The 11,992-nt window shown below is 56.9% G+C and overlaps 1 protein-coding gene across 2 annotated transcripts in view; it reads left to right on the plus strand.

Moving 5' to 3' along the window:
- Window positions 1-11,755, plus strand: part of LOC311314403 (teashirt homolog 1-like) — a 24,564-nt gene extending 12,809 nt beyond the window's left edge. The window contains exons 2-3 of one of the 2 annotated variants that reach the window (XM_084444748.1): window positions 8,130-8,544; window positions 8,773-11,755. In XM_084444748.1, coding sequence (XP_084300874.1) covers window positions 8,130-8,544; window positions 8,773-11,722 — 3,365 coding nt within the window. In that variant the 3' untranslated portion in view covers window positions 11,723-11,755. Of the gene's footprint in view, window positions 1-8,129 lie in introns of both variants that reach the window. The other variant, XM_084444747.1, reaches the window with a different exon arrangement.
- The last annotated feature ends 237 nt before the right edge of the window (window positions 11,756-11,992 follow it).

An 11,992-nucleotide genomic window follows, 5' to 3' on the forward strand; every position in this document is an offset into this window, starting at 1 on the left:
TGGAGGACTCTGTTGTAATTAACTAAGCTAAGAGAGAGAGAGAGAGAGAGAGAGAGACTTTGACCTGAAGTATGACTTCCTCTCTCACCATTTCTCGCCTTCTCGCTCTCTCTTCGTGTCCATCTGGCTCTCTGTTTCTCTTTCTCTCTCCCCATCTCTCTCTCTCTCTCTCTCTCTCCCTCCCCCTCCCTGTCACGGTCACCCTGGACTGGAAGGTGGCCCACAATCAATTACTACACCCTCAGCTCAGTGTGTTAGCTCAGGAACACGCGCGCACACACACACACACACACACACACACACACACACACACACACACACACACACACACACACACAGGCCTGGAACGTGTTCTTAGAGAATCAAATAAAAAAACCTTCAGAGCATCAGCTCCACAGATCTGTCTCTCCAGCGAGTGTCCCTCCACAGCCATGACAAACCTGTCCCTCTCCAGCGAGTGTCCCTCCACAGCCATGACAAACCTGTCCCTCCACAGCGAGTGTCCCTCCACAGCCATGACAAACCTGTCCCTCCACAGCGAGTGTCCCTGCTCAGCCATGACAAACCTGTCCCTCCACAGCGAGTGTCCCTGCTCAGCCATGACAAGCCTGAACCTCCACACTCCTTGGTTGTAGGAATCTGCATTCTTCCTTCAGGGTAGCCGTTGTTCCCTAATAACATTGACATAGGCAATGGGAACGATCAAAAACAGATATGAATCCTAAATGGAGGGGGGGGGGGTTATGATTGGGGGATCTTACCCAGCAGTAACAGTAGCCCGTGACCAGCTCTGTAACGGCAGCCTAATGTCCCCTTTTCAACAGAAGGCCCTCCTCTCTCCTCTGGTCAACCTCACGCTGACACAGCAGTCAGGTCTGGTAGTTAAGACCTCGCTACTCGCTACCCACGGCTCTGGTCATGTACCCCACTGTAGGACCAGCGCCTCTCAAATGGTCACACAGGCGCAGGGGACAGTGGCAGGGGACAGTGGCCACTCGCCAGACAGCAGCAGACTAGCAGTGAGTCTGGTTACAGCTAAATGAGCATCCTCTCTGTTCAATCCTCTGTGTGCGTGTGTGTGTGTGCGTGCGTGTGTGTATGTGTGTGTGTCAAATCGCTTTCTACCTCTCTTCAAAGCTGTGCGTTTTCTCTCCTGACAGTGATGGAGGAGAGTGTGTGTCAGTGTGTGTCGGTGTGTGTGTGTGTGTGTGTGTGTGTGCGCGCGCATATTCATTTTACAGTTTAATTACCCTGGCCTCGTTGTGCTGAGGAGACAGCAGGAGCTGACTGGCTGAGTAGGAATACAATAAATTCCAAACCGCTATGGAAGCTGCCTGTGTGTACTAAGACTGTGTGTGTATGTGTGTGTTTGTTAGTGTGTTTGAGGTAACTGTGTGTGTGTGTGTTTGTTTGATTAAAAGCTGTTTGAGTGCAATGCCTGTGTATTTGTGATGTGTGTGCATGTGTGTGTGTGTGTGTGTGTGTGTGTGTGCGCACAGAACACATTTTTTGGGCTAGCTACCAGCAGACCAGTCAGTGTGAGTGGGTGAGAATGAAAATAAAGCCAGATGAATTGCCATCGATCTTTGCTGGTATACCCTATTGATCCTCCAACATGCTAGCGACACACACACACACACATACACACACACACACATACACACACACACACTTACACACACATCTTGTATCTACGCTTACCCATTCACAGCCACACACACACTCGACTTAAAACCTACACTCACCCCCTCATGCTCAATTATAATGTCACTCTTTCAAACTCACTCTCGCCCGCCCATATCCTCAGCACCCCCCCTCTCCTCCCGCCCCCCCGCCCCCCTCACCTTCCCCTCTCCTCCCTTCACCTCCCCTCCCCTCCCACCACGCCCTCCTCCCCTCCCCTCTCACCCCTGTCTTCTCTCCTCCTCTCTACCTCCTCTGTTTCTGTCCGTCAGGCCACCTAAATATCAGCTCCAGCGTACATAGCTGTGTTCTGATATGGGGCTTTGAGTTAGTGTGTGCACCCACAACGGGATGGAGGTGGATTGTGTGTGTGTGCGTGCGGGCGTGCGTGCGTGCGTGCGTGCGTGTCCAGGATAGGGATCTTGGTTGGTGTCCATGGGCTGTTTCTCTGAACTGATCTTTGAGTTGGGTATTAATAGTCCTTGTTCTATAAATAAAGCAGAAGCAGTTCTCGCTCTTCCACACACACACACACACACACACACACACACACACACACACACACACACACACACGTACTGTACACGACACAGAGTACTGTATTTGGGCTGGACTAGTACAGGGATGACAGCAGACATGTAACGCACTGGCATGTTATTTACACACAGTGATCTGCACCTGCTCAGCGCGTGCTGCATACCTGACCTCTGACCTCTTGACCATGGTCGGGCAGGCTCGGCCACTCCCCTTTCCTGCCAGGCAGCATCTCTCTGTCTATCTCTCTCTTTCTCTCTCTATCTGTCTCAAATCTCAATTAATTGTGCTTTATTGGCATGAATGTAACATTTTAACATTAATAGGGTTGCCAAAGGGCTTGACAGCATAGGAACAAAATACAGTATGAATAGGAATGCAATCAAAAATCAAACATTACAATACAGTTAATATAACCATGTAAGGGCACATAGTCTCTCTTTCTTTCTCTTTCTCTCTCTCCCTCTCTCTACCCCTCTCTCTCTCCCTTCCTCTCCCCCTCTCTCTTTCTCTCCCCCTCTCTCTCTTCCTTTCTCTCCCCCTCTCTCTCTTTCTCTCCCCCTCTCTCTCTTCCTTTCTCTCCCCCTCTCTCTCTCCCTTTCTCCCTCTCTCCCCCTCTCTCTCTTTCTCCCCCCCTCTCTCTCTTCCTTTCTCTCCCCCTCTCTCTCTCTCTCTCCCTTTCTCCCTCTCTCTCTCTCTCTCTCTCTCTCTCTCTCTCTTTCTCTCTTTCCCCCTCTGATTCTCTCTCCGACAGGACAACTTGGCCACAACACCGACGTTACGTTTTCCTTACGTTACGCTTCTGTTTTCCTGACACACACACACATAACCTACACACACACACACACACACACACACACACACACACACACCGTATTCTCCTCATTATGAGCGCGGTATGTATCCTGCAGTCCAACTTCCCACAGGGAGATCCAGAGAAGCCCATCCAGAGTCTAGTCCGTCTGATCCTTCACTGTCTGCTACACTGTGTGGGTCCGGTGCTGGGCCTCTGCCCAGGTTGGGAGAGAGAGAGAGAGAGAGAGAGAGAGAGATGGTGTGTGTGTGTGTGTGTGTGTGTGTGTGTGTGTGTGTGTGTGTGTGTGTGTGTGTGTGTGTGTGTGTGTGTGTGTGTGTGTGTGTGTGTGTGTGTGTGTGTGTGTGTGTGTGTGTGTGTGTGTGTGTGTGTGTGTGTGTGTGTGTGTGAGCTGAAAGAGGAGGGAAGGGAGCTCCAGTTATTTCCGACCCTCTAAGTGCTCTGCTCTACCATATGCTGTCGTCTGAGAGGAGGATAAGAGGCAAGAGGAGAGGAGGAGGAGAAGAGACAAGAGGAGAGGAGATGAGGAGGCGAAGAGACGAGAGGAGAGGAGGAGGTGGGCGGGAGGTGCGCAGAGATATTGTGCTATCATCAGCTGTTTGGCCAAGCGGCTGTGAGCATAGAGCAGGCTGGTCCAACAACTTAGCAGCAGTATTGATATATCAGTATTTATCCTTATGGGTCCAGGTGCATCGCTGCTGTCTGTCAGGGGAGGGCCCCGGCGCGCAGCTCGTCCACGAGGCCCTCTGTGAGCCCGGCGGCTGCAGCATTACCATAATTGGCTTTCTCTACATGACGAGACGGAGGATATAATCATGTCATTTTATTTACCGCTCTCGCGTCCCGCCATCCAGAGACATCACTCCCCCACAACCCCGCTGCCCCTCGTCTCCTGTCTCGCCGTGGCGCGCAGGTCAAGCGACGGCGGTTTGATCAGCCGCTGTCTGGAGTCATCAGGGCTGAGGGGGGCGGATTGGAGAGCGAGGCGACAGACGGAATCCGGGGAAGGAATAAGACTGCCAGTTCCGTAGCGCATGCCCCCCTAAACAGCCTCCGCCACCCCCCGCCCTCTCCTTTCCCCTCTCCTCCCATCTCCTCTCTCCCCTCCACTCATCTCCTCTCTTCTCCTCTCCTCTCCTCCGGTCTAAATCACATGAGTGACAGGGCCCAGTGTGGGACATTAGTGTTGTAAGTGACTATGGTGATTGCCCCCTCTTTCCGACATCACATCAGATAAATAAAGAAATGTGTGTAAATAAATGGGCGGACGAGCGGAGAGATGGAGGCCAGGAGCTGCCGGATCAACTGACTGGTCTCATTCCCATCTCTCTCTCTCCGTTTCTCTGTCTGTCTCTCTCTTTCTCTCTCTCTCTCTCTCTCTCTCTCTCTCTCTCTGTCTCTCCTGTTTCATTGCCTTTCTCCCACTCTTAGCAGGTTTGTTTGGCTTTGACAGCAGCCAAATGGTGAGGCTTTGCCCGCCTGACAGAGAGCTGAACTCATTTACCCACCTACAGCAGCCTCTCAGTTTCCCATCCTCTCTCAGCCTCTCAGCCTCCGTTTCCCTGCCTCTCAGCCTCTCAGGCAGCCTCTCAGCCTCCGTTTCCCTGCCTCTCAGCCTCTCAGGCAGCCTCCCAGCTCCCCGGCCTCTCAGCCTCCGTCTCCCAGCCTCTGTGTCTAGGCCTCTCAGGCTTGCTGGCTGCTTGTATCAGCCTGGCTAGCTGGTTGTTGTAGCCGGTCGGCTGGGCTGGCGTCCTCTCCAGTCGGCTGGCTGGTTGTATTAGACAGGCCGCCTGGTTGCTATTACTTGGCTAGTGTGTGTGTGAATGTGTGTGTGTGTGTGTGTGTGTGTGACGGGTGGTGCTGGTGACAGGGAGGCTGCGGTCCGGCCCTGCCCCGTGTGTCGCCTGTCTCCTTGACGGCGGGGCGTCGCGTACAGGAAGTGACAGCAGCGGCGGCGCCCGTGCAGATGGCCCTGCCCACAGACATCAGCCGCTCGCCGCGCCAAACCGCCGGGGACGGCGCGCATCCGTACGCCACCCGGGCCCTCCCCCCTCGCTCACCATGTCACCCTCAATATGAATGTCTGCAACGAGAGAGAGGAGGAGGAGGAGAGAGCAGAGGAGGAGAGAGCAGAGGAGGAGGAGGAGGAGGAGAGAGCAGAGGAGGAGGAGGAGGAGAGGTGATGATGAGGAGGAACAGAGGGGAGGACGAGGAAAGCGGCACAAGGAGGAGAAAGGGGTGTCGGAGGGGGAGGAGGAGTGGGAGGGTAAGGAGGAGGGAGAGGAGGAGGAGGGAGAGGAGGAGGGGGAGGTGCTAGACAATCTGGTCGCCCGTCACACCCCCTCTCCTCACGTCTGCTGGGTTGTCCCGCCTGGCTACGGCCGCAGACGCCACTCGTCCCGGCGGCCTTCTATTCCGAACACAGCTCAAGTCGAAACAGCGACGGCTACGCGATCCGCCCCGTTCTGTTTCCGGGCCTCGTCGGTTCCGGAGGCGGCTTTTCCCCTCGGCGTCTTCCCATCCGACGAGGTGCTCCGCTACCCGCTCTCCTCGTTGCCCGCCGTGCCTCGACTACGCACGCACGCTCTCTCTCTCTCTCTCTCTCTCTTTGTTGTTGCCATGACAACGCGAGAGGATAGGCAGTGATTGACAGGAATCGTCAAAGGCCCCCCGCCCCCCACCCCCCTGCTCGCCGTGGCCGGCCCCTCCCCTCCCTGCGGCAGTGGGCCTGTGTTCTGTCGTTCGCACAGCCACGGCTTTCCGTTTTTTCGTCCCCCCCCCCCTCCTTTCAACCCGCTCTCCGTTCTGCGGGGGCCGCGCGTCTGCCCGTGTTTGGCTTTTTTGGCTCGCGATGGCGAACGTGATTGTCATGAGGGTGAGCTGTGACTGATCCCTCTCTCCCCTCTCCTCCCCCCCCCCCCCTCCCCCCCCGGGCTGGTCCGGACCCAGTGAAACGCCGTATAGCTGTATCCTGTATAATACTAATCTGCTGCGCTGGGGATTTTCAGAGTTTTAGGTCTTCGTCTGCGACAGGGAGATTGAAGCACAGCCAGGTTCCTCTGTGAAATCCTGTCACCAGAGAGAAGAGAATCTGGGAGGGGAGACAGTGTGAGAGAGAGAAAGAGAGAGAGAGAGACAGACAGACAGTGAGAGAGAGAGAGAGACACACAGACAGACAGAGGGAGGACGAAGGGTGTTTGGTATGTGTTACAAGAGAGAGAGGGCGATGTGTGTGTGATGTGTGTGAGGAGATAGAGCTATTGTGTGGAGTGGTGTGTGTGTGTGTGGAGAGGGGGTGAGGGGCAGGACAGTACTGTGTGTGAAGAGACGGGCCTACAGACCAGTGATACGGCCTCCACGATCAAAGCTAGTGTGAAAGCAAACAGCGGCGTGCAAATACCCACCCACGCACACACACACTGACCCCCACTCCCCACTAGACAAAAACACACACACCCACACACACATACACTGACCCCCACTCCCCACTAGACAAAAACACACACACCCACACACACATACACTGACCCCCCCCAACCCCCCCCCCCTCCACTCCACACAAACACACACACACACTGACCCCCCCCCACTCCACACAAACACGCACATACACACTGACCGCGACCCCTTTTTACACAAACACACAGATATGCACACCCTCATAGACATACCACACACACTCACAAACACCTCCCTCCCCCCCCCCCCCATCCAGCTGCTTGCCTTCCCTCCCTGCTCCTCCTGTCCGCTCCCAGGCAGCAGTAACTGGTGCCAGTGTACATCTATCAGGTATTATGTCCACTCAGATTAGCCCGTGACAGGTTAGCGTGCTGTTTGAAGCTGACAGCACATCTGTTTCGTCAGGAGAGACTGGCGCTGGCATCTAGGACACACATCTCACCACACTGGAGGGAGATGAAGGGGAGCGCGAGGGAGGGGGGGGGTGTCTCTCTCCTCTCTCTCTCTCTCTCTCTCTCTCTCCCTCTCTCTCTCTCTCTCTCCCTCCTCCACCTTTTCCCCGTCGTACTCACTCTTTTTTTTCCCACCTCTTCCTCCAATTCACCCCCCTCCCTCTCACTAGGTCTCTCTCTCTCTCTCTCTCCCTCCTCTCTCTCCCTCCCCTCTCTCCCTCCCCCCTCCCCTCTCTCCCTCCCCTCTCTCTCTCTCCCCCCCCTCTCTCTCCAGCCTCTCCAGGGTTCTGATTCTTAGTCACTCTCTCTTCTCTGCAGTGTGCGCCGTACACCCACACCTATATACAGTACAGCATCTGTTTGCTCCCTGAACTCCATCTTTTGATGTACTGCGTATCTGCCGGTAGCTCCTAGTATACACTGTTTACGTTTAGCGTACGTCTCCTGTAAAGTACCTCCTGTGTCCTGGAGCCACGCTGTCTGGAGTCTCCTCCCCTCCCCTCTCGTCTCCTCTCCTCCTCTCTCCCTCCATGCTGAGCGGGGTCGGTGTGGTCTGATATCAGTATTTGGTAACAAGGAGGGTGACCTTGAGAGCAGGAGTGTCTCGTACTGTCGGAGATGCTGCAGCTCCTCATAATGGCTGCTCTGTTTCCCTCCCTGCTGATCCGTTGCGCAACACCACCATGTGAATGACTGAAGTCAAGTTCAGTGTGTGCGCGCATGTCTGTGCGTGTGTGAGTGTGTGTGTGTGTGTGTGAGTGTGAGTGTGAGTGTGTGTGTGTGTGTGTGTGTGTGTGTGTGTGTGTGTGGGAGAGGAGAGTCAAGCAGCTGGTTAACAAGGCCACGCAGCCGGTGGTTTCCGGGGAAACAGAAGGCATGTGTGGAGAAACGGGATTGAGGAGGGAAAAAGGACAACTGTCAGAAAGTCACTGATTTATACATCCCTCAGAGACATTCTTCACCACAGACTCTGAAAGACATGTCGCACGCACACACACACACGCACACACACACACACACTCTCTCTCTCTCGCTCGCTCTCTCTCATGCGCAAACACCCAAATAAAAGCCCATATTTCTGGTCATAGAGAATTCATCACGTTGTTTAGTCAGTAAGAAGCACTGTAAATCTTTTATTTTATTTCACTGACCTCTTTTCTTCTCTCTCCATCTTTCCCTCTCTCCAGCTTATGCCCCGGAGGAGGAGTTTAAGGCAGGCTCTCTCGACGAGGAGGAGCACCTGCAGGATGATGGGCTCTCATTGGACGGCCAGGACACGGAGTTCCCCTTCAATGAGGAAGAGGAGGATGGCGGAGGAAGGCTACTGCCCAGCTACCGGGACTCTCCCATCAGCAACGGGACCAACCCGGACGCCGGCTACGGCTCCCCGCTCAGCGACACCAGCGACCGCCTCACAGACTTCCGGAGCAGCTCGTCCCGGGACGGACAGGAGCGCGAGGAAGGCCCCCCCGTGGTGCCCAGGCTGGACAACGGGCTCTCTCTGAGGGACAGCCTGGCGCAGATGAAAGCCGTCTATGCAAACCTGATCTCGGACGCATCCTGGTCCAGCATCGCCATGGACATCATGAAGGCCAAGCCGGCGTCCGCGGCGGGCAGCGCCGCCAACACTAGCCCCTCCCCCTCTGCCGCCACCGCCGTCACCGCGCCACTCGCCACGTCCACGCTCCAGGCGAGCGAGAGCAGCAGCCACCACCACAATGGACGGAGCAGCCACAGCGGCAGCGCCAACCACGCAGGCAGCGCTAACGCCAGCGCTAACGGCACCACGGCTAGCTCTGTTAGCACTACCACCGGCACTAGCAGCACTAGCAGTGGGGGAGGGGGAGGGGGAGGAGGGGGAGGGGGGGGTGGAGGTAGCGCCACTAACGGCGCCGGCGTGGCCTACGACTGGCACCAGGCAGCCCTGGCGAAGACCTTCCAGCAGAACCCTTACCACCTCCTGCCGGAGCCCAGCCTGTTCAGCACGGTCCAGCTGTACAGGCAGAACAACAAGCTCTACGGCTCCGTCTTCACCGGAGCCAGCAAGTTCCGCTGCAAGGACTGCAGTGGCGCCTATGACACGCTGGTGGGCCTGACGGTCCACATGAACGAGACGGGCCACTACCGGGACGACAACAAGGACAAGGAGGAGGACCGGGGCAAGCGGTGGTCCAAGCCCCGCAAGCGGTCGCTGATGGAGATGGAGGGGAAGGAGGACGCCCAGAAGGTCCTGAAGTGCATGTACTGCGGCCACTCCTTCGAGTCCCTCCAGGACCTGAGCGTCCACATGATCAAGACCAAGCATTACCAGAAAGTGCCTCTCAAAGAACCGGTGCCGTCCATGGCCACCAAACTACTGGCCTCCACGAAGAAGAGGGCCCTCCAGGACTCCCTGGCCTCCCCCTGCTCCCCGGACTGCGGCGGGGGGAACGCGCTCCACCCGGGAGGGGAGGCGGCGGGCGGCAAGGACCCCAAGGCGGTGCCCAACCCCTACGTCACCCCCAACAACCGCTACGGCTACCAGAACGGCGCCAGCTACACCTGGCAGTTCGAGGCACGCAAGGCGCAGATCCTGAAGTGCATGGAGTGCGGCAGCTCCCATGACACCTTGCAGCAGCTGACGGCCCACATGATGGTGACCGGCCACTTCCTGAAGGTGACCAACTCCGCCTCCAAGAAGGGGAAGCTTCTGGTGCTGGACCCTGTGGTGGAGGAGAAGTTCCAGTCCATCCCGCTGCCACCCACCACCACCCGCCTGCCCGTTCCCGTCACCAGCCTGAAGTCCCAGCCCGTCTCCCCCGCCCTCTCCTCGGGCTCCGAGGAGAAGAGGGAGGCCGAGGAGGACAGGATGGAGGTGGGCCCGGAGTCGGGGGAGAAGAAGATAAAAGAGGAGAAGGAGGATCCGGACGTGCCCAGGTCCGAGGCTGACGGCACGTCGTACAAGTACCTGAGGGAGGAGGATCTGGAGGAGGCGCCTAAGGGAGGCCTGGACATCCTCAAGTCCCTGGAGAACACGGTCTCCAGCGCCATCAGCAAGGCCCAGACTGGCGCGCCCACTTGGGGCGGCTACCCAAGCATCCACGCTGCTTACCAGCTCCATGGATCCATTAAGTCCTCTTCCTCCTCAGCGCTGCACCCCACAGTCCAGAGCGTGCAGATGCAGCCCATGTTCAGCAGCGGGTTGCGCGGTGGAGGCCTGGCGACCGACCCCGGCTCTATCATCCACTCCCCCAGGAGTCCGGCCTCCCCGCCCCCACTCAGGAGCAATGTGACGGCCATGGAGGAGCTGGTGGAGAAGGTGACGGGCAAGGCCGCCGCCGCCGCCGTGAAGAAGGAGAAGGAGGAGAGGATGGTGAGCGTGGAGCGCTGCAGGCCTCCCTCTTCCCTCAAATCGCCCTCTCCCGTCCTGAGAGAGCAGCGGGACCACCTGGCGTCCCCCAGCGACCTGAGTTTGGGGAAGCCCCTCGCCAGGAACGGCAGCCCGGGAGGCAACTCCGAGCTACTGTCGTGTAAGAAGGAGCCCAAAGAGAGCCCGCTGGACTCTGGGCACAACCACGCCAAGAACGGACAGGAGGCGCCGGCCCGGCGGTCGCCCGTTACCAATGGCAACAGCCTGGGCATCATCACCGATCACTCACCAGAGAGGCCTTTCATCAACCCCCTGAGCGCGCTGCAGTCAATCATGAACACCCACCTGGGAAAGGCCTCCAAGCCCGTCAGCCCAGCGGGCGACCCGCTGGCCATGCTCTACAAGATCAGCCACAGCATGATGGACAAGCCTGCCTTCCACCACCCTCAGGCCAAGCAGACTGAACCCATCAACCGCTTCTTCTACGAGAGCAACGACCAGCCCATGGACCTGAGGAAGACCAAGTCCTCTAACAATAGCAACACCAACAACAACAATAACAACAACAACAACAACAGCAGCAGCAGCAGCATTGTCAACAATAGCATCAATGGTAACAAACCCATCATGTCCCTCTCCGACTCCCTGGCCTCCCCTCTGAGAGAGAACGCTCTGATGGACATCTCCGACATGGTCAAGAACCTGACCGGCCGGCTCACGCCCAAGTCCTCCACCCCATCCTCCGTCTCGGAGAAGTCTGACGCGGACTGCAGCGCCTTTGAGGACGCCCTGGAGGACCTGTCCCCGATCCAGAAGAGGAAAGGGCGTCAGTCCAACTGGAACCCCCAGCACCTCCTCATCCTCCAGGCCCAGTTCGTCTCCAGCCTGAGGGAGACCCCCGAGGGGCGCTACGCCATGACGGACCTCGGTCCCCAGGAGAGGGTCCACATCTGCAAGTTCACCGGTCTCTCCATGACCACCATCTCGCACTGGCTGGCCAACGTCAAGTACCAACTGAGGCGGACTGGCGGGACCAAGTTCCTGAAGAACATGGACTCCTGCCAGCCGGTCTTCCTGTGCGGGGACTGTGCCTCCCAGTTCAGGACTCCAGCCTCCTACATCAGCCACCTGGAGACACACCTGGGCTTCAGCCTCAAAGACCTGTCCAAGCTGTCGGCCGAGCACCTGCGGGAGCAGCAGGCTGCCTCCAAGGTGATCTCCGACAAACTGTCGTTCGGTAGCTGCCTAGCGGCTCTGACCGCCCCGGAGGACGAGACAGGCGCTGTGTACCAGTGCAGGCTCTGCAATCGGACATTCGTCAGCAAGCACGCGGTCAAACTGCACCTCAGCAAGACGCACGGCAAGTCCCCCGAGGACCACCTGGTGTTCGTTACAGCTCTGGAGAAGCTGGACAAGATGGAGAAAGTGTGAGGCAGGTCGGGGCTCGAGGGAAGAGACAGAGAGACTGCCAGAAAAGACCGCTGTGGAACTGACCAGAATTTCATTGCACTAAAATAACGTTCACAGTTACTGCACTGGGCCGAACTGAGCCGCCAGAAATCAGTCTTATCATTTTGTTTTTTTTGTTTTTTTTGTTGTGATACTGCCTGACTGGACCATGTCTTTTCATGTTTTTTGTTTTGTTTTGTTTTGCCAAGCTTTTTTAACACTTATTTTGTAATGTATTTATATGGTATTTGT

Source organism: Borostomias antarcticus (assembly GCF_949987555.1).
Source record: "Borostomias antarcticus genome assembly, chromosome: 10".
In the NCBI taxonomy this organism is placed as follows: Eukaryota; Metazoa; Chordata; class Actinopteri; order Stomiiformes; family Stomiidae; genus Borostomias; species Borostomias antarcticus.